The following is a 25092-nucleotide window of genomic DNA, read 5'->3' on the forward strand; positions in this document are numbered from 1 at the left end:
GTCAAAGGTTTTTGTCACCTCTCAAGAAGTTCTCACAAGATCATGTAATAGCTCACATGACATCCACCATGAATCATATTAGAGGGTGATCACACTTTAAACCTTGAATCAAACTCCCAACCATACTCTTCGAGCCAATCAAAAGGTTGTTCTGTAAGGATTCGACCCAAAATTAATTTCAAACTGTTTTAATATTTCACTTTATGGAATGCTCAAAATATCTTCTTTTGGCTAGTGTTATGATTACTCTTTAAAACTCAATGGTGACTTTAGTTCTGACGTTATTGATGTAAGTATTGTCATTGATGTCAAAGGTTTTTGTCATCTCTCAAGAAGTTCTCACAAGATCATGTAATAACTGACATGACGTCCACCATAAATCATATCAGAGGGTGATCACACTTTAAAACTCAATGGTGACTTCAGTTCTGACGTAATTGATGTAAGTATTGTCATTGATGTCAAAGGTTTTTTTCAGCATAAAAACTACAAGTAAACATCGTTAATGTCAAAGGTATGAATACGATATTAGAAGGGATAAATTACAAGAAGTCAAAGCTATGATGTGTGAACAAGTTTTATATCTGCAGGACAGCCAATAGTATATAAAGAATGGTAAAGTGATAGAATACTCACAAATGTGAAATGAGTTATGTCTCTGATGGCACAAGTCAGTTGTTCACAAGATAAAAAGAACTTACTGTTGAGTGAAAAGATCAGAATTATTAGTATAAGACAAATACAAAGAAACGTTAATAGCAATAATGAGAGAACTTACAGACTTGTAGAAGTATGCATGCAACAGAGACAATTATCAGCATGACACTCACAAGAATTGCAAAGCCACAGTAAGCCAAAAGCAGTAACGTGAAAAGGATACTAAATAGCAAAAGAACATACATGTCAAAGATACAATATGCTGTTGGTGATAATACAGTGGAGATGCAGTATGAAAAAACATTTAAGCAAATTGCCATGTCATTAGAGGACCATCTAGGGGTGCGGATAAGAGACACATATGAGAAAGAACTGAAAATAGATATCAACAATGAAGCCAGGTGTATATGGCAGTTGTAGCAGATATTATTTCAAACTCTAATATTGTACATGGCAGTGTCAGGTGTATTCAGAACACTAATATTGTTTGGATATCACTCAGCAGTTAGAATATGTTTTCCAGTAAAATGACAATCAGAAAACTATGTCAAAAGGAGCCATGTTGATAAGAAAGAGACCATTAATGAATGCTGAACACCATGAAATGTTCTGCGATGCTGAAGACATATCATAACATGACAAACACAGAGACTGTGATCTAGAAAGTCCATGGAAGGCTGCGATAAGTCCAAAGGAATCAAGACAGGAAGAAGTACAGGTGCTGTCAGTTCAGTCAAGAAAATAAATTATTAAGACATTGGGTCGATGTGTATTCAATCAATAGAGAAGATTATGGACTGCCAACAATGATCTTACAAAGTTCAATACAATTTCCATATTATGAAACACATAATACACGCCAGCCTGAAGATAAAGACTTAAGCAGTTCATAGACAACAAATCATTATGGAAAAAAAGAGGCGATATATGTTCAACGATGGAAGTAAGACAGAAGTCAGTGTCAATATAAATGATATAGTGCAAACGTGGGTTTGGAAAATAAGTTAGCTTAATGATATGGTATTCCGCATTACACAATATGAGGTGCAAATGCCTGTACGATATGATATTCAACGTCACTGGTGTCTGGTGTATGTTTACTGCCTTAAAAAAAAAGCACCAATGGGGTAGATGAGATTCCAAAGCCTCACTTTAGGTTACTGAAGACTTCACAGACCAAGTTTAAGCCGCAACACTTGCATTCAATATATACTATTATTCCCTTGACAAAGTATCGACAATATCCATTACGCCACGATTTCTACATATCAGAGATTGCAAACTTGGATGCAGATATATACACTCCACCCGGAGCTACGTCTCCCAGACTGAAACATTTACACTGAGTCTTGATGGCTCCTTTAAATTGAACAGCCAATGATGAATTTGTTGCATTTCTTAAAATATTATAACTCTCCAGTCGGGTAGATCCTCTGCAAAGGCAATATTAGTCCTTGCAGTTGGCTAAATATTAGCTCCTTGCACTAGTATATGAGATGAATCTGGACTCCCACGTATTCTGCCACTAGGTTGGAGTATTCAATTCAATGAAAATCTTTACCAAATATTGGTTGCTTGAGTATAGAGCATGCTTGCCCCATGTCACAGGGTTTGGAGTATAAATCCAAATTTTAATCTTGAAGCAAAATCCCGATTTCAATGTTAAGTAGCTGGAGAATCAGGTTGTGTGCATTACAATTCTGTCTGCCAAAATCTGCGACGGACTCACAAGATAGAATGTGAAACATCAAACCATGCAAGCGCTCTGTCATCACTTTCAAGGCCCGCCTTATAAAAACAAATACCTGTGATCTTCCTTATTGGTATTAAGGAATTTATCGATGTGTACTAATATTTCCTCCAACTTGGCACTTCAATTTGGATTAAACATGTATGGAACCAGCTTACACACAATTTTATTTTGCCAAACCTTGAATCAAACTTCCAACCATACTCTTCCAGCCAATCAAAAGGTCGTTCTGTAAGGGTTCGATCCAAAATTAATTTCAAACTGTTTTAATATTTCACTTTATGGAACGCTCAAAATATCTTCTTTTGCCTAGTCTTATGGTTCACTAGGGGCCTGATAAAATTCTAATATAATTTACTTTTAATAGTTTAGAGCCCACATTTTTTCTTCAAATAAAGCTTCTCGTAACAACACTCTCATATCATAGATAAAATATTTCTCTTAATAACCTTGGGCAGCACAATGATTGCAAGGATTCTCAACAGCTCTGTAGGCTTGATGGTTATAATTCCCAGTACTTGGTATTCACGATATTGTCTCAAACTATTGCTGCGTCAAATATTTGTCTTGAATTATAATGTTCCAGTGCAAAAAAAAATCCTTTCAAGAACAATATTAATATTTTCCTTGGCATACAAATGGTGCTTTCGAAGAGTAAATTTCCCCAGCTTTTGTAGTCGATTCTTCTCCTGTATTCATAACTGCTCAGATTTCTTGTTTTTTCCCAAAATAATTCTTGTATACAACAGGCTCTTCATCAACAATCAAACACACGACAATCACCAAGACTCCATAGGAAAATGTTGTTTAATATTCTCAAACAGTTTCTTCAATTCTCGTCTAACTGACTGGCTTTCAGAGAATTACGAGTCAGTTCTTGACCTTCATGGCTGTTGTCTAATTCCACTGGTGGTAACATCTGTTCCCAAAGAATCTCTTAATAGATGGCTTCATGAATGCTTACATTCATTCGACACTACAGAAACACTATCCCTCCTTCAATGTTTCAAATATCTTTCAACTTGAGGAAAATATCAAATATGTTAGTCCTTCTGCATATCAAACTCTAATGAAATTTTTACTCCTGTCGAGAGAAGATCATTAAGGGGTCGGGTCCTATTTACAAAACCATCTATTATTTCAACCCTTTTGATGTATATATATACTTATTATTTGAGATATCCTAAACCAATATTTACTCGATTTTTCCCTTAAAATATATTCAGATCTTAAACATAGGCAGATGTATCACAAAACAACAATAGAAACCAGTAGATATTCCAAAATATTCAGGATTCAAACATATGAAAATGCATTACAAATCAATAGTATAAAATCTGTAAACTCTCATAAAATTCCTCAAGACATGTTATTGCATTGTACAACAACAATACAATAACCAACATTCAAAATCCAATCTTAAACACAGTTTTACAGTCAGATTGGAACACTAAGAGAAGAACTTGTAAGTGCATACTAGACACTTGAAGTGATGTCTCCACAGACAATTGGTTTGCGTCTACTGTCTGCAGGCACAAGGGGCTACGTCCTCACACTGGCTTTCCGAATAACTCTCGTAAGAGAGAACCGAAATCTGAATCATAAATCAAGCATGCCCAAATGAATGAGTTTCTTCTCCTTTCATTCTCACAGCAGTGACTCTTCGGCTCCCTTCCTAGCTTTCCGTCTTATCTCTCCTTGTCATTTTTAGCTCACTTTATAATATAAAATTGACCTTTTATAATTTGAATCCACACTCTCAAAGTCAATTTTAGTATTATACGAATATGTCTTTAACTTTCTAATGTCCCAAAAAGGGGACATGACATTATTCATCCACTCGTTATCACCGGTGACCATTATTAATTTGTTTCTGCATGATGATTTTTCTCCCTTTCTGCTACTCACAAGAAAACACGACACAACTGGAAAATTATATCTCCTTGATGCTATGCTATTCTGTGAAAGAGAATTTCTTTCACGACAAACACACAAGATACCCAAAAATTTAAGATCCTCTCTATTCAGCGAACGTGATGATGGCTTAGCAGTTAAGGCTTGATATATATTTCTTTGGTTCAAGACGTTAATAAAGCCTCCAAATATTTCCTTCGGATAATATGAGATATGATTGCACATGGTCTTAATATTTTTTGTTCCCATAAATGCTTGCGAAGAAATGATGTTCAATATTCTAATCACACCAAGGGATGTGGGTAAAATCAAATAGAGTCTTCGCTATTGCTAATTGCTTCAAAGAACTGCTCATACGACAATCACAGAAAATAAGAGTTGGATGAAATAGCTTCTTTCAAAAAACAACTAAACCCTACAAAATATTTTTTCTCTGCAGAAACATGTGACAATCCAAAGAGGAAATTATTTTTTGATGATATGGCACAGTTTGAAAATTTGGAACATTATAATGTTAATGTGGAAATTCTAGAGGTATTTATAATTTATAATGGAGTGTTGTTACTGAAAAATTTCCTTTGTAGGATGTTGATTAGGATTATCTTAAAAGCTCAGTATTTTCATTTATTAGGATGTCTGTAATGGAGGTTTCTGGTTTATGACACACAAAATAAATCATTGTATGCAAAATAGCTCGCATCATTAATTGTAGTGCCGTTTGGAAATATTTATAAGATATTCTCTCATGGATGAGTTAATAAAGTGATGTACAATATTAGGAGTTTAGAAGTATTCACATATTCATGTTTCATGTGGTTATTGTCCCCGCAGTGATCATTTTTCTGTACTACTTTAATTTTCAGCCTTCGCATCCAGTAGAATGTAGAATGCTGTTAAGATTTGGCACTTGGAGATGTTGTGTTAGCTATGTGCAATTTACATGGAGACATATTCAATAATTGATTCCTTAAATAATTTGAGCATTGTCTTCTATATATAAATATATATATTTAACCTTTTAGGCATATTGTCACTTGTCCTCTGGATTTCCAGGTGCTGATATCGAAGGATAATGAAGCAGAAAAAGATGGAAAGAATTGGGAAGGTTCTAAGGAGAAAGCAAATAATATACTAAACAAGAAAAAGAAGCCAGAGTCCTTGACAGAAACTCCTGTTGAAATCGATTCCAGGCTTCTGAGTGCACTACTAACAGTACGTAATTTCTGCTTGCCCTCGTTTTGGACATTGTTTTATCCAGAAGAATGTTAAATTAACCTAAATATTTTTAAGTGGAGATAAAGATTTCTGTTAAAAGATAATGTGGGGTGACTACAAGTACGGGAGTTTGAAATGGAGAACAAGAAACTGGCACATCTCTAAACTAGGAAGCCAGAAAGTTAATTTTTGAATTTTTGGCTTATTTTATTTATAATTTTTAGCTGTGTAAGTAGCAGTCCTTAATTAAATATTTATTTTTTGGAAGTATGCATCTTATGATTTGTCTTTTAATAGGAACGTACAATACTGTATGGTTTGTTTTGGCAGCTGTTTATCGATCTTCCCTGAATAAGCAAGACAAGCCGACAAATCAACTTTGGCAATTTTGTATTCTTATAGTATTAGTAAGTGCAGATTGATCTTGCAGCTAGGTGTTTTTCAAGCTTTCTGGTAAATGCCGGGAAAAACTTTGTGATTAACTTCTTCTTGAGAGATTTGCAAGCTATTTAATAGTTGAACCTATATAAAACTACTAGGTAAATGAATTCAAACATTTGGGCACATATTCCACTGCCCCGTATACTACGAGATTGGAGGAAGATTCTACTGCTTATTTCGGGAGTCTCAGTCTCTCGCAGCCTTCTTCATTTACACAGACCAGAGATGCCTTTCATTCTACCTCCAGGAGATATGGAGGCTTCAGGACCACACCTGCAGCAGCTCCTCCCCCAGAGGTTTCAGTCTGACCAGCTTATCACCTCCTTTTTTACGGTGGTTTCCTCTATACAGTGCACCAAACATGCACTAGATACCTAGTTTGGGCCTCAGAGAGCTGTGAGTCTGTTCATTTCTGCTTCCATTCATCAGCAGTTTTCTTCTAATAACATTGTCATGAGTTCTCGGAGAGACAGCTGGGGATCTCCTCCCCTATGGCCTATTCACCGTTTCTCGATTTCTTCCCAGCTGATCAGACCAGCCGGTGGGTGGGGTTGCCTTACCTGGTGGTTTATGCTTACTTGGTTGTTTCGTTGTTTGTTTGGTTCTTTAGTCTCTTTGTTGTTTGCTTGTTTCCTCCAAACACCATTTGGTGCTCCTGCTCTGTGCTGGGTTGCTGCTTTGTTCTTTGTTGGCGCTTAGACCCTTTGTTGGTCTCTTGTTGGACATTATTAAATTTATCTTATTTGAAAAAAAACTTTGCTTTTGTTTAGGTGCCATTTTAAAAATTAAAAGAAAATGAATATTTAATCACTTTTTAGTTTACCAAGATTTTCCCAAGTGTTATGCATATTAAACTCAGTTTAATACTTTTTGCAGTTTTGCCATGCCAATATATTATCAGAAATTTATGCTTGGAATTGATTTATAATTTATTAAAGCCTCCCTTTGGATACTAATAAAACCAAGAAACTGAAAAATTGAAATACATTAGCACCCATGGATTACCAAAAGCTAAGTTACAAGGTTCAAATTCAAATTTGAGTTTGGCAACCATAAAATTAAGATAAAGTTTGGCAAGGGTAAAAGTTTGGATTAAATTCATTTTATAGAAGTTAATTTATTTTTAAATATAAATAATATATCCAATAATTATTAAAATAGTCTAACATTGCTAAGTAGATTGAAATCATTATGAAAAGATGACACATTTATAAAATATAAACCATACGAAACATGTGAAATCACGATTCTGAATATGTTATTATTTGTCATATTGGCACAATCAATGTCAAGACTTTAGAACTTCAAGAAAGCTCTAAGTCATCAAGAGCACTTGGCTCAGATAGTGTACTGTCATCAGCAGTATCAGCACCCACCGCCATCTATAAGCAGGTACTTCATCTCATGCTGTATCATATTTGGCTGCTGCTATTCCGAATATCCCTTTTGCTTTCATTTATTTTCAATATTGTTCTTTGTTTATAGCTGCAACTCTTGTATCTAGTTCAAATCTGCTAATGACATAATAAAACCCTTCCACAATTTTATAGTCACCTTGCCTATCAATTTGAAATGGCTTAGGCTTCAAGTAGAAAGCAGCTGCATGTAAAGGTGTGCTTCGTTTTCCATCTGGAATCAAATGTCTCCCATATCTCTGTGTACTTTTCTTGCATATTATTTGGGTCTTTTTAAATAGCTTCCTTACCGCAACCCATACTTTCACGAAGCATACCAAGGCAAAGAGTGTCACTATCAACTATACAAAATACATCAACAATCGGCTCACATATACTAAAAACCTTTGATGCACTCTTCCAAAAGCTGCTATATAATTTTTTCTCTCTACGTTCTTCCCCTTGGCACATTTAGAAAGAGCTAAACTTTCCTAATCATTGGAACAAATAACAGATCTCAAAGCTGCTCTCGCTTCAACCACTCTTTTCAGTGTGATGTAAACTAAAGCATATCTTATGTCACAAGACCTCAACAACTCGCTGCATGCATGCTGCTTGCAAAGACTCTACGAGATGATAATTTGTTTTGAAAGTTGGAGATGCCCCACCTTTATGAATTACTTCATGCAGCTGTGGGAATTTCGCCAAGTCTTGAAGCAAGAAATTCAAATAATGGATTGCACATGGACTCCAATATATTTGTGGGTACTTCTCTACAATCAGTTTCCAGTTCCCACACAATTTACCGGACTATAAATTACCACTTGAACCACATTTTCCACCCCTACTTCAAGAATGTCTTCCTCTAATATTTGAAATATATATGTTGATGTTTTCTTTCAGATCATGCTATCAATCACTTTCAATACCACAAACCTTAAGGACAAGCCACCAAAATGTTGATCAATGGGCTTTGACATATATTTGAGCATGCATCACTCAATATAGTGTGACCTATTGCCTTCCTCAAGGTTTTGACCTGGAATAATTTCTTAGTCACTCTATCTTTTGACCTTTGCAAAAGAGTTGTCGGTGTTGTGTTCCCTTTGCCGAACTCTACAACTTTTTGAATTGCATTGTGAAAAAAATGAATTTCTAACTACATTGAATGGAATAACATTTTAATAAAATAAACCAACTAGTGTTTGTCCACCTGCTGTTTCTTCATTGGTTTCCAAAAGCTACTCAATAAAATACTTTATTTTAATTTTTTTGATGGGTAATAGGCTAAAGTCGAGATTACTTATTATTATTTGTTGAGATTAATTATTATTATTTGTTAAGATTAATTAATGTTTATTGTTAAGATTAATTAATGTTTATTGTCAAGATTAATTATTATTATTTGTTAAGCTCGAACCCAAGACCTCACAGATGAGAGGCTTCCAACTTACTATTGTGTTGTAGGTTGTAGACTCTTTATTTTTTATATATTTTTATATTAATATTAAAATAAAATAATATAGCACTAAATAATTAAATCTTTACTCTAATTAAAAATATTCTAATATGATATTTTATTTTATTAAATGATGGTAAAGATTCAAAAGAAAAGAAAATATTAAAATTAATGATTTTTTTAAAATATTGTAATAACTAAATACTTGGTTACAAAGCGTTCCTTGCTAGTCTAGAGGGGGATGCAGAGGTGGGCGGAGTCGAATACTTGTTCTGGTGCCTTGTGGATGCCTCCCAAAAGTGCATCTAAGAGGCATCCAAATAGCACTTGGGCGCCTCCATGAGCATCTATGGGCCAAGCACCAAAGTAATATTTTTTTGACGTAAAATGATGTAAGGCACATTTAAATATGTGCTAAATAACATTTTTTTTTTTTCTTGTAAAGTGTAAAACAACCTTGAAATAGGTGATTGAATCGTTTAGTTTGTAGGTTGGCTCTCTTCTCATTTGGTCTCTATTTTGGCATTTTCGAAGGCAAGGTTATTATTTTTGAAGACGATCGTTTGTGGGGGTGATAGCTTTGACAAATGATGTTTAAGTATCTAAGATAGCATTTGATCCCATTCTTGAGTGCTTTAATGATTTCTTTTGAGATTTTGATAAATTTTTAAAGTTTGTAAGGAAATTGTTCAAGCTTGTTTTAAATTCTTTTTCAAAGAAATAAAGAAGCAAGTTTAGCTATCTATTTTAGTATTTTTTTATCATTTTTTGCACTTGTATGCTTGATGTTCATAGTCTTTCTCTAGTTTAAATTTATTTAATTTCTTATTATAGGCATAACAAGAAATTAGATTTTATTTTGCAAGAATGACCACCACTACTATTCAAAGTTCAATGGGAGGGCAAGGAGTCGATAGTTTAAAATTGATGCAAGATTTGCTTTATGGAGACATACCACAAGAATCTCATAGGTTTCCAGAGGTGGCTCAAATATTTGGAAGTGTAATTATTGTGAAAGTAACAAAGGCAAAGCATTCAATAGTTCATATTCCTTTGTCAAACTTCATTTTATGGGTCATCAATAAAGCACAGAGTGATTACACAAGTTTTGGGTATGAAAAGGTGTGTATCACCCTATTGCAAAAAGAAAAGAATTCTGTAGAGAGATCTCCTCAACCAATTAGAGATTCATGGAAAACTTCGGGTGTTTCTATTGTTTCTGCTGGATGGAAAGATACAAGAAATCAATTATTGATGAATTTGATTGTAGTGCTCCCCAAAGCAGCAATGCTTTTAACGATGGTTGATTGTGAAGGGGAAGTGAGAGATTTAGAATTTATTTCTAGAATTCTCATTGCGGCCATAGAGATGGTGTGTAGTGAGAATGTGGTCCAAGTGATTATGAACAATGCCAAAAATTGTAGGGGTGCAAGTGTTTTGGTTGAGGGTCGGTGTGACCATACCTTTTAGACACAGTGCATCGTATACTCCCTCAACTTGGTCATGCAACAAATTGTCACTCAAATAGATTGGATGAAACAAAAATGCCAAGAGGGGGTAGAGTTATAGATGTTGGTGAGGAACTATCAAATATTGCAATTGATATTTAGACCATTCTCCAAATTAGTGTTTGTGAAGGTAAAGTGTAATTACTAAATTTAATTAATTAATTTAATTTAAATTAATTGTATGTCGTGTTCAATTATCAAATTGTATATAACTTTGCTTAATATTTATTTGACATCTTGTTTTAACTTGCTAAGGTTGTTGAGCCCTAATTTGCATCTCGTACCATTGTTATGAGACAACTTGTCAAGGTGCAAGGGGCTTTGAGCCAAATGCTTATTTCTAACTAGTGGGTGTATATATAGGGCTTCAAATTTTGAGAGGGCCCTAAAGGTCAAAACATTGGCCTTGGATGACAGTTGGTGGGCTTGTGTGCAATTTTTATTGGCTTTCATCGAGCCTATGACTATGCTCCGCATTGCTGATACAAATCAACCTTGTTTGATGGATGTCTATGATGCAATGAACACAATGGTAGAGAAGATAAAACTTGTCATACAAAGTTACAAACACATGCAAATGACTCCACAAATGTGATGTCTTATGCAATAATGCGGAAACAATCATTCATCATCGTTGGGAAACAATGACTATCTCGTTACACCTCCTTGCATATGCCTTATCTCCGAGTTACTATAGCGAGGAAATACTTTTAATGTCGGATAGACTAGTACCATATACAAATGAAGAAGTTGGTAATGGGTGCTACAAAGCTTTTGCAAGACTCTTCCATGATGAAGAAATGCTCAAAAAAGTTAGACAAGAATTTGGCTTATTTACCTCAAGAGCAAAACTTAGCTCAATTGCAATTGACGTAAACATGGGAGCTATCACATGGTGGTAGCTCTAGGGTCAACTATTTAAGTATCTACAACCTCTAACAATTAAGATGCTCGCATAAGTAAGTTTTTTTTTTTTTGTTTACCGCTTTTATTCTACAGTTTTGTGCCAAAGGTTTTTTCATTTTCTTTTCATTTGTATGTTTAATTTTATGAGTATTGTCTAGGTTGCAAGTTCTTATGCTTTTGAATGAATTAGAGTGCATACTCCTTTATCCACTCAGTGAAGGGTAACTGGTTGGGCTCAAAAAAAAGCTAAGGACTTGGTTTACATTCATACCAACTTGCATCTTTTGTCATGTATGGAGGATCATCACAAAGAAGGGGCGACCAAGCTTTGGGATGTAGCCATTGTGTGTGTCAACTTGGATGCAATGTTTCAGGATCTTACTTTGATTGTAGATGATGATGATGATGATGATGATAACATCATGACACATGTTGCATCTAGTACAAGTGGAACCATTTTGGGTTCAAATAATTTTGGACTTGTAGTAGTTGGAGATGATGGCGTGAATTTTCTTGAGAATCGTTATGATCATGGATTTGATTAGTGAATCTTTTGTCTTGATTGATAAGCATTGAATCATGAACTAAATTTTGCATTAGAATCAGGAACATAGACATATATGATATGACTTATTACTTAATTTAAATATTTGTGAACTATCAAATATCTTGATTAATGGTGAAGTATCATGCTATCAAATGATTTAATTTTCTATATGTCTTGCATTTCTCAGCATATATCTAACGCCCCCACCCCACCCCTAAAAAGCAAAACACAAAAAAGCAAACAAACTAATTTTGCATCTGCGCACCTAGTTCTTGCACCCGCATTGGCAACTTTGACTAAATAAAATAAAAATTGTAAAATTGTAATTTTATAAACATCGATTACTAGTAATTAAAAATGCATTATCTATCTTTATATAATTATATTATTAAACATATATATTTGTAAAATTTAAGGTAATAATACATACATGCATGCACACTCACACATATTGATAGGTAATGGGTTGAAGCTTAGATTAATTATTTTAATTTGTTGAGATTTATTATTATTATGTGTTAAACTTGAGTAGACTCGAACTCAAGATCTTCTAGATAAGAGGCTCACAAGTTACCATTGTGTTATAGGCTCTTGCCTATGTAATAAAATATTGTACAATATTGATTAATTTAAATATATTTACTTTAATATAACAAATTTTAATTGTAACAATGTATACTTAATTAATAATCAGATATGTTAATATTTATATTTTTATAAATTTATAAAAAATATTTATAAGTAGAATCTATATTGAATCCAAAGGTTAATAAAACTTGAATTAGTTACTTAATCTCCTAACTATTAACTATAAAGTGATAAACTATTTCAAATGAAGCCTAAAAACCCATATAAAACAACAAAATTGACATAGTGAAGCTTACTTGGATACAATGAAGACAAGAGTTCTAGAATGGTTTGGATTTATCATTTTTGCTAGTCCACAAATTCCCTAGTGTGCCAACAATAGTCTAAAACATAGACCTCTCATTCAGTCCGTTAGCCATAGTCTATGGACATAAACACCTATCTTATTGCATCTTTGTCAATCTGCTTTCCCTCTTTTAGTTTGCCATTGGTCTCAAGCTCTCAGTATTGGCTTGACTCTTTCTATCCACCACTGGTCATTGTCTCTCAACATTGACCTGTCTCTTTACGTTTCACAGTATACACCATGCCATACCTCAGTAATGTAACTTCAAAGGTTACATAAGAGACATGTTCTATAATGATCTCCAAGGATATCAACCAAATGATATCCATCATGACAATAGGTTAAACTATTATTAAGATTGCCACCTCACAATAGTAACCACAAGTAAACTTATTGAAAGGTTGTCACCTCTCAAAAAGTTCTCATAAGATCATTTAATAACTCACATGACATCCACCATGAATCATATTAGAGGGTGGAACAAGGGTTTTGACCTCAAACTTCTCTCTTATAGAGACAATGCATTAAGGTACATCTCAGGTAATCACTGATGTTGACTCTCCCTCTCAACAAGGGCATCAATCTATAACTCCAAGCTTATCTTCAATAATGTACGAACTTCACCTTTGGTGTTAGATCTTCAGTAATAACATACTTTGAATGAATAGCATAAAGGTCTTTAATCTGTGCATATGGAACTTCATCTCATGAATCATCTTCCTCTGACTGCTACAGTTTCTTGATTGCTGGAGAGTCCATCTCGAAATGGTCTACTCCATTTGAATAAATATGACCAAGATCTTAAAGGTGAACTAAAGCATTTCCTCTATCTGCTCCCTCTGTTAAGAAAGCATACCTTGATTCATAGTAGCATGAGTGAATGCACTAAATTGTGAATTGATCTTCAGGCTTGGCAACACCAAACATTAAAGATAATCAGATTTCATTTTGAAGCTCCAAATTCATGTATCAACCTCTTGACTTCTTCATCCAAGGTTTCCTCTAATGAAATGTCAGGTTCCCTCTTTCTATAGAAGTAAACTCATAATCTCAATCGTAGAGGATATTTTGTTCCAATAGCCTCACTTTATCTAGCATGATCAACATATGAGTAAAGAACCCTAGATCCAAAACTACTTTGGAGCAACTGTCATAAGATTGAGTCCTACACAATATTTTGGTAGCATGCTTGATGTGCTGTTCTTCTTTTCTTGCAAGAACATCCCTAGAGACAAGGAAAAGATCAAGGCAAATAGCTCTCATAATAGATGTAGAAGGACAAATAGGAGGTTGACCACAACAAATAAATTAGGGTAATACTGAAGATATAGTAATCAGGAAATACTTATCTCATTATTTTGGAGCAAATGCCCAACAACAACTTTCATGATGCGAGTCCTTTCTACATGTATGCGAGAATCTAATTTGTAGTTTCTCTAGCATCTCAACTCAATGCTATACAAATTGTACTTGGCAGTTGTAATTATATGAAATCCACAATACCTAGGAAATACTTATCTTATTATTTTGGAGCAAATACCCAACAACAGCTTTCATGATGTGAGTCCTTTCTTCATGTATGTGAGAATCTAATTTGTATTTCTCTACCATCTCAACTCAATGCTATACAAATTGTAGTTGGCATTTGTAATTATATGAAATCCACATTACTTTACCCTCTTGGGAATCCCAAAATACACGAGTGTTGCAATCTCAAAGGTACCCCTATAACTCCTTATTATCTAATGACTCTTGTCAACAATCAATCAATGCTAAGAGAAGATGGTGACTCTTCCAGTATTAATAGACATATCTGAATAGATGTATTCCCTTGCTTGTCCAATGTAGTATTTGTTATATTCAGGTTTCCATGTGCAACTCCATATTTATCTAACAACAATGTTCCCTTCACAATATCAATAGCAATAAGGAGCACATCCCTTAATTGAATCCTCTTGTTCTTATGAATGAATTCATGGAGAGTTCATCCATTCATTTCACTATCTCTGGTTTTGAAGGCCCGTGGCAACACCACACATTAAAATATTGGCTCAAAAATTGTTAATTACCATTTAAAGACTAAAGTCCTTCAATGTATTATTTCTCTCTGCTGGTATGCCCAGGACAGTCTCATTTAGACTCTAGTAAATTACCCAATAAGGATTGGGTCCCACTTAAACAAATTTTGCCAAACTATGGATGTGACCTTTTTATACCTAATTAAATTGTATCATATTAATCGCTAAAATAGAGTGAGCAATTAGAATTATACTCATTTGATTATATACCATCACTGCATAATTATAGTCCTTTGACTGATCAGCTAAAGTCAGTGGCTCCCTCCACATCTATATTTAATGACAACCATCCTTCTTGAAAGAATTCTTTCTCACTCTCTCGTTGCTATTAACAACTTTACTTATTCTCTTTTGACTGGTTCCAAACAAGGTAATTATGAGATCCTATCAATCAGATTTTGTGAATACCATTCTGATTATTATCACAGCTGGTATATAGCAATTACCACTGTATAGGTCAGAAAAATACTTTATGCCAAATGATGGAACAGACCTTAAACAACATACAACATTATGCATTAAACAATTGCTAAGCATTCAGTCTTAAGGGATCTATATCAGTTCAGTCCCTATGAGCATGCATCCGATATGCATAGAGAAGAATCTAGTCATAAATAAAGAATGAGCAGGGTTGATGCTTCTCAGAAATGCTTAAATCCGATATACGTAACCAAGCTCGTGATCATGATATTCCTTCATTCGGCAGTGATATAAAAAGAGAAGTTTGCATTGAAAAAGGCATAGCATGAAATAAGAAAAGACTTGCGAAATGTTTCATGACCTGAGAAAACAATTCAATCGTTGACGTGATCTTGAGGCAACAACTCCAGGTGATATTGCTTCCATCAGCATGGCCCAACACTGCAGATCAAGTATGGTAATATGTTCCAGAATACGGGCGGAAGAAGAGAAGATACTTTGGTTCAAAGTAATCGCATGACAAGAAGGAAATGACTAAAAAGAATGATCCTTCAGCCGCGGGGAAGGAAGATAAAGCCTCCCGTGCTTTTGGTTACAAGAAAGAGCTCGATATCAGTTATAGAAACTTCATACTTTCAATTTTTAAAAGTTTGATGCTGATAAGAAGGTGGCAATGCTCATTGATATGGAGTCATAATAAAACATAAAGATTATCATTATACTTTCTCATGGTTTAAAACAATACACACACACACACACACACACATTATGTCATCATGCTATTGAATTCCACCTATAATTGTACATACATATACATATATCTATTCACGTGTAACTTGAAAGTACATATAATTCCTTTTTATCATTATATTCTCTCTAGGTACACATGCATATATGTATATATGCATGTAAGTGCAATTCATAGATATTACTAGAAGTTACAATGTTGACCATTTCCAGTCTTAAAATAAAAGAGAGGTAATAGTTCTTCTTATTAAATGTTTAATATTTCTCGTTATAAATATTGACCAAGTAGCTCATGGCTGTCCAAGGTATACTTCGTTGCCTAGCCGTAAAATCTTTCACCAAAGTAGTTAGAACCCATACCTGGTGGTGTGATAATGGACTAAATTGGTGCCCCATTCCTTGAATCTTGTTTAGCAATGCTTCTCCCCACCTCATCTGCTCCTGCAACCAAAAATGCATATTCCAAAATAATAACATGTTACTCCATTTAAATTGAAATATCAAGAAAAGAAAATAAATGGTAAGTGTCACAATGGCTAACCACCACTAACATTTATCTTAAAATATAAGCATTTATTTTTAGTTGAAATAACAATAATCAACTAACAAGTCATTACACATGAATCAATTTGGTTAATCATAACTTACATTTCACAAAATCATGATATACGAGAGTTTCTAACTAACTATTACAATGGCTGTAATATTATTTTAAAAGATAATTTTTTTTTGGATGTAATATGATCCTTCATTTTGCAATGGATAATACTATACATAGAAATCTCTGATTGTAATTACCCCTAAGTCTATGAATATGATAATCCCGTATCTTCTATAGTGATACATCTCCACTCTAGAGACGCTATTGGGAATGTGTGGTTGTGTATCCTATTGTCATGTGTCCAAGGCTAGGGAACCTTTTTTCCCTATCTAATGAACCAATGAGCATTGTAGTCATCAGCAATCCATATATGAAGAGCAACTCGTAATCATCTACTACCATAAAACAACATCCTTTATATTATTTCTTAGTTTCCTGATGATCACAGTTCATTGTGCACAGAGGGAACAAGGACTATCCAAACCACTTTCATCATTCACAGGGGAAAAAAATTAGCCATGGCTCTAATACCATGTTAAGTTTTGAACAGATTTAGGTTTAGAAAATATTAATTTTAATTTCTATCTCCTAGATGCATAAGTTGTGCTTTCCATTTAAGATGATATTATATCTCTGTTGTTACTTGTAATAGTATTAATTTATTTTTTGTGTGTTTCAAGTTAATCTTTCAATGAATATATATATATATATAAAGAGGCATGTCTCCGATAGAGACACGTCTCTTGTTAATATCTTTACTCACATTCGTTATTGTTTTAACATATATCACAAATAATATTTGCTCAATGTATTGTCATAATTATGATAATAATTATATATATATATATATCAAAGAAACGTGAATCGGAATCGGCAAGGCCGAATCGAATCGTGAATCGGCAATGAATCGGCAATGAATCGGCGATGAATCGGCAAATTTGAAAAAACCCTTTAAATTTAAAGATTTTAACAATTTAAAACTTATTTCATGCACCCTTTATTGAATATAACTTAAGCACACTATAACATCATCAAATAGAAGTTAAAACTTAACATACATAAACATGAAACATAAAATCCATCACATACGTAACTATGTTATCTAAGATTCTAAAATGTAAATTGTAGGCTAGCTGAAGTAAATAGAAATCAAATGATCATAATGATTTAAATCATAGAATGTATGTAAGATGATCCATAAGACATCAAATCATAAATTTATGTAAGAATCTAAGATGAAGATCCATGAAAGTTTGAAACTTTGAAACATATGTCTATCAATGATTCAGTATCAATATCTGTAAACAAAATATAAAAACAAGGCTCTAGCTCAAGCCTCAGGCTCATAGTCATCATCATCCTCAACATCATCCTCAAGCTCGGCTACAGCCTCAGCCTGAGCCTCTGAGTATCCAATCTGCCTAGTAGCAAGGCGTCTAATGTAGGTCCTAGAGGACTGTCGAGCCATATCTCCCGCATATAAGATGGGCTCACGAATGTCGCTAGGGCCTGTGTCTGTGCGTGCACGTGTGCGTCTACCAATGCCTGAAGAACGTGCTCTAGCTGCCTCAGCCTCTATATCCACCTGGTCAATCCACACACGGTCTTCCTCAGTGAAGACTGGATCTACAACCTCTGTGAGCCACTCTGATTCTGGATCAATCTCCTCCAGAATGATTGAAGAGGAGTCAGTGCCCAAAATCTGTCTGATCCTAAGACGGAGGTTGTAATGAACGAAGACAAGATCATTCAACCTCTGCACTGTCAACCTGTTTCTCCTCTTCGAGTGGATGTGCTCGAACATGGACCAACTGCGCTCACATCCAGAAGCGCTGCTTGGCTGACTCAGAATACGAATGGCAATTTTTTGAAGTTTTGGGGTTGTGGCCCAAACATTTGCCACCATCTATCTGAAATAAGGGAAAATAAAAATAATTAGTCTCATTTACAAATTACAAATTACAAGTTAACTCTAAAATTACATAATCAACTTTAAGTTTAGAATCTAGATTCATGAACATTGAATATATTATTTAATTTTTACCTGGTTGTATTGTTTCCCGAGCATCTATGGCTACCCTGCTAGAGAAAAGTGGCCCTTCTTTATTATTGAACTTATCAAGCTCAATAATTGCAGCACTGCTATCCTCATCAGTACTCAACCTCTGGATCACTGTATATAATCCGGTGAGAACCTCCTCATCCGCCTTGAAGTCAGGACGGAAACAAAATGCCGAATTCAAAAAGTAAGCTGCTGCATGGATGGGTCTGTGGAGCTGATTCTGCCATCTCCTATCAATGATGTCCCAAATAGGGGCATACTTCTCCTGCACTCCTGCATACTGAGCTCTAATGGCCTCCTTGGCCCTATCCATGCCCTCATATATGTAGCCCATAGAGGGCTTCTCCCCATCAGCAGTTCGTAGGAGAGATACAAGAGGCTCAGTGGCCTACATATAAAGTAAAACAAAAATTTGAGTCAAAACTTAAACATAGAATAATTCAATAATATAAGGTAAAACTAAATCATTAAACAATTAGCATAGTAAACTGTAAAATATTAAATGTTAAATTGCAATAAAATTACCTTAAGTATTTCTCTAGCAGGTTTCCAAAAACCATCATCATCAAATATGCAATCCACCACATCTATCCCTGCAGTGGTCGTAGCATAGGAAGATGAAATCCACTCCCGCCCAACAAACATGCTCCTCAAATCATCCCTTGATGTCAACAAGGATTGCAAGGTGATGAAATTCGAGGCAAACCTCGTGATCCCTAGACGAGCTAACTCTTTGTCTCCTGTGTACTTCCTCATTGTGCTAAGGACAAATGAATGATTATAAATAAACTTACATATGTTTTTTGCCCTTTCCACACATGACTTGACCCACTCAAGTTTGCCAATTTCCTCCAACATGAGGTCAAGGCAGTGTGCTGCACAAGGGGACCAAAATATGGTGGGGTGCCTCTCCATCAAAAGTTTGCCTACAACAATTTTAAGATAATTAGAAATTCAAATTTCAAACATGTTAGAACTTAGGAAACTTAGAAATTCTGAGTCAGAATTAGAAAAAGTTCAAAATTCAAATAAATTTATTTTCAAAACTTAAAAAGTTAAAAGTTTACCTGCAGCAACATAACTTGCTGCATTATCCGTCACCACTTGCACCACATGTTGTTCCCCCACCTCTGCTATAACTTCCTCAATAACCTCACATAAGTATGTGGCGTTTTTTACATGAGCAGAAGCATCAATGGATTTGAGGAACATGGTATATCCTACAAGTAACAAAACAACGAATTATAATTACTATTAGCAATCAACAAATCAAAATTTGAAATAGTCAATCACGATTCAAAATTATGTATGTAGGAAAGTAGAATGATCAATCACTTCCATAGGATACAAGAAAATTGAGGAGTGTTCTTCCCCTCCTATCTGTCCAACCATCAGTCATGATGGTGCAACCCTTTTCGATCCACTCCTTTCGGTTGTCCTCAAGCTCATGCCTCATATCCTCAACCATTTCCTCCAGGAGGTATCCACTCAACTCAGCCTCAGTTGGGGCTTTAAACCCCGGACCACAAATGGCAACTGCATCTATCATGTTCTGCCAATAAGGAGTCCTGTCACAAATAGATAATGATATTGATTAGAAATTTAGATGTCAAAAACTAAAATCATAAAACAAGTAGATATAATTAAAGTTTTACTTTTACTTTTAACTTTAACTTTGAAGATAACAAAGAAAAAAGAATCAATTACCTGGCTGCAATAAATGGAATGTTGCAAAAGTACCAGAATTTGCAAATCTCTTTTCTGGCAGCATCATGAATCTCCTTGTTCAAACCCATGCCCTCAAGCGTGGGTTGGGAGCCAGGAGTAGTGCGGGGTACAAAGTAACTATCCATTCTGCTTTTCCGCACTTTAGGCTGCAATAGGTTGGTGTTGGACTCTGTCTCAGTATGAGACCGACTACCACTAACACTCACATGAGCACTAGCACTAGGATGAAAAGGAGGCCTAGAAGAACCCTCCCCAACACAACCTACGGATGCGGAAGCTGATGCAGATGCACTTGCAGATGTAGATGCGGTTGCGGATGTGGGAGCACGGGAGCCAATACCTCTTAACCCTTCAAGTTGCATTTTCTTAGTCAACTTGTCTTGTTCAATTTTTTCTAATGCCACTAAACAAGAGCGTTTTGCCTCAGCGGTTTGTTGAGTGCAAACTGTGACATCATGGCCAGGTATGCCAGCAATGTGGTATTTCAATCTATAGATACCTCCCGAATTTATTTTTTCTTTGCAAAATATACATTTTGTTTGATATTTGGTTCTCCCAGGAAACTCTTCATTATATTTCCAGCATTCATCTTTTTTACCCATTGTGGAAATTGGAAAATAAAAGCAAAGGGCTGCTGCAATAAAAAAATTCATGTAAAAAATCAAAGTTTGCAACTAATAAACAAAAACTACAAAACAACAAACCCTAGTTTGCAATTTAGTAAAACTAAAAATAAAAAAATTCAAGATTTGCAAATGAACACTAAAAAAATTTAACAAAAAATGCATACTACACTAACATGCAAAAAAAAACCAACACTTACCTCTTGCAAATGAGTTGAGGAGTGTTGATATTGACTCCTTAATGCTCCCAATGCAATTTATGGCCTCCCCAAATGGACTTCTGATCTCTTTGGTGCTCTTCCTTCTTGCCGGTTGGAAACCTATGGATTCTCTTTTCTCTTTTTCTCTCTCACTCTTCCTCTCTTCTACTCATACTAAGCAAATAGAAGGCTCTTTAGGGTTATAACAAAGAGGAAAGTCAACTTAGAAAGCAAATAAAACATGTGTTTTTTTTTAAAAATTGAACTTTCTATCCTTGCTGCCGCAGCCGATTTCTGGAGATTCACGATGGTGATTTTTGCCATGAATCGCCGATTTTGGCGATTCAGGCGATTCACAAGAAAAAATCGCCACCAGCGATTTCCGATTCCAAAAAAATCGGGAGCCATGAATCTTATCGCGATTTCGGCGATTTCATGGCGATTTTTGGAACTATGATATATATCATATATGTAGTATACATATAGATATATATGTATGTATGTATAATATATTTATATATATTATAGTTAAAAAGAATGATTTGTCAAAAAATCACAATATATCGCGCAGCAAATCCCAAGCCAATTTAAATTTCCCATTATTCCTGTATAATTTATGCTAAAAAATTGTGGCAATATTTGCCAAAAAATAGCCAGATTGTGCAATGAAAAGGGGAAAAAATTGTTGACCATGTCAACTTTTTAAAAATATAAAATATGCTAAACAAAAATTGCCGGCCCGACATACCATTTGGGCGTTTAGGTAATTTTTCAACTTCATTTTGTTTTATTTTTAACTGGCGACGAGTGACTGCAAATTGACTGGCAATGGATGACTGCAACGACGGATTGTTTTGTGAGGTATAACCTTACCTTGCACAAAAAGGTGGAAGGGCAAGCTTCATATAAAGTACTTGACATGGATGACATTGATCCATATTTAGTAGATTGGATTGCTCCTCTTGATGGTGAGGATGTAGATGTGCATGTGGGTGATCCTTTATTGACAGATGAGCAACTGACTGAATTTGAGATGGAGGCAAATGACTCGGATGCGATGTGGCAGCACATGAGAAGGAACATGAGCTTGGTCCATCAGAGGCTTCTGTTGAGCCCGAGACACCTATTCAGGGACATGTTGAGGATGTTGCCACAACAACTACTCGACAACACCCACCCAACAACAACGATCTCTTTTGAGCTTTACTCATAGACACAATTTATCATTGCTACTTTTAGTTTTCATTGATATTGGAACTTGAACATAATATGTATTCAAAAGTTGTAGTTTCATAGAGTTTGACTTCTATATGCATTGAACTTATTTATAATTAGATGTTGTACTTGTTTTTTGTTATATGATTCTATCACTATATTAATCTAGTAAGTTTTAGTTGCTATGAATTATTGTTTAACTCAAAACTTTGATTAAGATATGGTGGATATCTCAAATCATTATATGTTCAACAAATTTGGTGTGTATGCATGCGTTTTTATGAATGTTCTAAGAAATTATATATTTTCAAATGTTGGATAGAAGTGTCGATTTATTGCCGAATTTTTCGCTGAGTTTTTGTTGATTGTGAGATTTTCAAAATTTTGGGCCAGCTGAGATATTGCTGAAATTGAATTTCGAATTTTTAAACTATGAGACGAATGAATTTTTAAACTATGAGACACACAATAATTTATTACCAAGAATAAATATTGTCCATGATAATAATAGTGAAGGATAGATATGAAATGTTTAAGGCTGTAAGCCATTGAAATATCTGATCTCATTGATTGCAATCATCTCATCAAAGCTACAATCATTAAGAAAATTGGTTTGGGATCTAGGTGCTTGACAAAGTCATGTTTTGTCAAAGGATTGCTTGAGGGCAAGCAATCTTCGGGAAGGGAGAAATGTAATGTCCCCGATTTTTCCATTAGTGACATTAACTTAATTAATAATGTATTCCAAAATAAATTTAACTCATAATGATGACTTATTATCAATATATTTAATTAAACAAAGTAAAACTTATAATCCCACACACTCCCTTGAGAAAGCAATAAAGCCAGGTTTTAAAAAGCTCTAAAGAATTCTAAACCACAGCTACGTGATGTCTTCCGAATTTACTATCTTTATCATTAGCGAGCTATACCCCCCATAGAATAGTAGGGCCGAAGGGAGAGAAGCAACCCCCTACAGATTGAAAGCCATGCTCAGCAGATATAGTAGCGCATCTAGCAGTTCGAGATCGAATATCGGTGCTAGCCCACCAATACCAACATTAGTTGAAGCTTTGAGAATCCATACATTCAACAAATTGATAGAAGGGTTGTATGAAACCTTTGTTCTTCTTTTCCGGGAGTGGACTTGGGAGAGAGTTCAGACTTGTGCAAAATTTGTTAAGTCTCTATTGGAGACAAGTTTGCAGCAATAAATGTATTTGCAGGTTTGATATTTAAAATAGGTTTTGGAGAATAAAGTTTATTCTGAATATTTAATTGGCACAATATTGTGGGCTCAAGTTCTAATTTGCAGCAATTCTCATAATGCTCGAAATATATTGAGGAAGTAATATTATTTGCACATACTTCATATTGCCATGAGAAACGATAATGCGGCGGGCAATCATTACAGGCATTGCAAGTGCAACTTTAAACGTGTTTATTAATGTTGTGGTCTTTATTTCTTACTAAGTTCCAAGATGCTTATATTTTTATCTGCCTAGGAAAATAAATTAGGCATCGACTAAAAACTTCAAACATAAATAAATATCTTCATTGGTTGCTTCATACTCTCCCACAAGAGTCGGAAAATAATATCTGTTTGTTAATATCAATCTAAAGATATTTGGCCAAGGTTTGATAGTATTATCGAAGCATATACTACTCGATTTCATTAGTGAGCTTGCTGGTACTTTGTATAGAAGATTGAGATCATCATATTTGGAACGACTTATCATTTTCAATGCAAGCCACTAGAACGATACTCTTGGGAAGTCCAAAGGTGGAGTTTACCCTTTCAATATCTGTTTGGTACCATTCCTATTTGACGACATCATCTTGTATGGGGGTTTTGTAGCATGAGATTCTTTAGATGAGAGTATTGGATTATATTCAAAGGTTCTGGGTTTACACAACAATGATAGAGGCAAAGGCATGGCAAGCTACATTAAGTGTCTTGAGCAAACCTGTAACTGTAGTGGCTATCCCTTTCCTCCAAGACAGCCCAATAGAATGATTACCTCAGACTATACATGGAGATTTTGACTATTTGGAACCCATCGATATTTTTTGCTGAAAGGCTCAAAGCTATATATATGGTCTCTTCTGCACATGATATTCAAGTTAGAACATAATACTTATAATTTGTGATTATCAGCATTTCCATTTTAGAATAGAGATGCCAATGCAGTGGAACACAAATTGTTCGTAAATATTTGTTATTCTATTTACTTCAAGTATGCAATATTGGATCAGGTCTGCAAATTGTTTGACAATGCATCTAAAAAATTACAAGTTAGAAGTTTAATGTACCAAAACTCCCACAAGCTGTTTTTTGAAATTCCTGGGCATCGAAAGATTGGAAATTAGTGCAAAAATGGGTGACAATTGAAGCAGGGGTTCTTACATTGTAAGGCCCCACTTGGGAATTGGGTAATCACATTTTTAGACCTCTCTTGGATAAATTGTTGCAAGCTCCTATGTTGAAGCATATTGTTCTTTCATTGTTGCATTGGGGAAGCTTTTGCTCCTTTCAAAGCTTCCTGGTAAAGAAGAAATTGTTCTCATTTTTGTGGCTTTTTGAAATCTCCCTTGTGATTTTGTTGACATGTCTCATTAGAAATTTATATCCTAGGCTAACCTAGGTCAGCTGACCACCATTTAGTAATGTTTTTATTTTATTTTATATTTGT

General features: G+C 34.8%; 3 protein-coding genes across 3 annotated transcripts in view; 1 reads left to right on the forward strand and 2 right to left on the reverse strand.

The window, feature by feature from the left end:
* The window catches only part of EDA25 (CCAAT-binding factor), a 226388-nt gene that overhangs the window by 154931 nt on the left and 46365 nt on the right, over positions 1-25092 (forward strand). Inside the window, exon 9 of the mRNA XM_089813725.1 lies at positions 5375-5533. Coding sequence (XP_089669851.1) covers positions 5375-5533 — 159 coding nt within the window. The remainder of the gene's footprint in view (positions 1-5374; positions 5534-25092) is intronic.
* On the reverse strand, positions 18282-19849 carry LOC149572603 (uncharacterized). Its single transcript, XM_089813724.1, has 4 exons — positions 19701-19849; positions 19159-19559; positions 18616-19021; positions 18282-18481 (listed from the first exon to the last, which is right to left on the reverse strand). Exons 1-4 carry the CDS (start codon positions 19843-19845, stop codon positions 18417-18419), a joined length of 1017 nt encoding a protein of 338 aa, XP_089669850.1. The 5' UTR covers positions 19846-19849; the 3' UTR covers positions 18282-18416.
* Positions 19961-20977, reverse strand: LOC149572604 (uncharacterized). The gene is made up of 2 exons (XM_089812291.1): positions 20341-20977; positions 19961-20201 (listed from the first exon to the last, which is right to left on the reverse strand). Exons 1-2 carry the CDS (start codon positions 20961-20963, stop codon positions 19961-19963), a joined length of 864 nt encoding a protein of 287 aa, XP_089668417.1. The 5' UTR covers positions 20964-20977.

This window comes from Cupressus sempervirens, chromosome 2 (genome assembly GCF_028749045.1).
Source record: "Cupressus sempervirens isolate cs-2001-9-10 chromosome 2, ASM2874904v1, whole genome shotgun sequence".
In the NCBI taxonomy this organism is placed as follows: Eukaryota; Viridiplantae; Streptophyta; class Pinopsida; order Cupressales; family Cupressaceae; genus Cupressus; species Cupressus sempervirens.

Excerpts from the sequence above, each read along its gene's own strand:
- LOC149572603 (XM_089813724.1), bottom strand. The coding sequence starts at position 19,845 with ATGTTCCTCAAATCCATTGATGCTTCTGCTCATGTAAAAAACGCCACA. Across the intron at positions 19,022-19,158 it reads CTGCTAGAGAAATACTTAAG|GCCACTGAGCCTCTTGTATC; the intron begins GTAATTTTATTG and ends CTTTATATGTAG. Across the intron at positions 18,482-18,615 it reads TCGGGAAACAATACAACCAG|ATAGATGGTGGCAAATGTTT; the intron begins GTAAAAATTAAA and ends CCCTTATTTCAG.
- LOC149572604 (XM_089812291.1), bottom strand. The coding sequence starts at position 20,963 with ATGGGTAAAAAAGATGAATGCTGGAAATATAATGAAGAGTTTCCTGGG. Across the intron at positions 20,202-20,340 it reads ATTCCATTTATTGCAGCCAG|GACTCCTTATTGGCAGAACA; the intron begins GTAATTGATTCT and ends TATTTGTGACAG.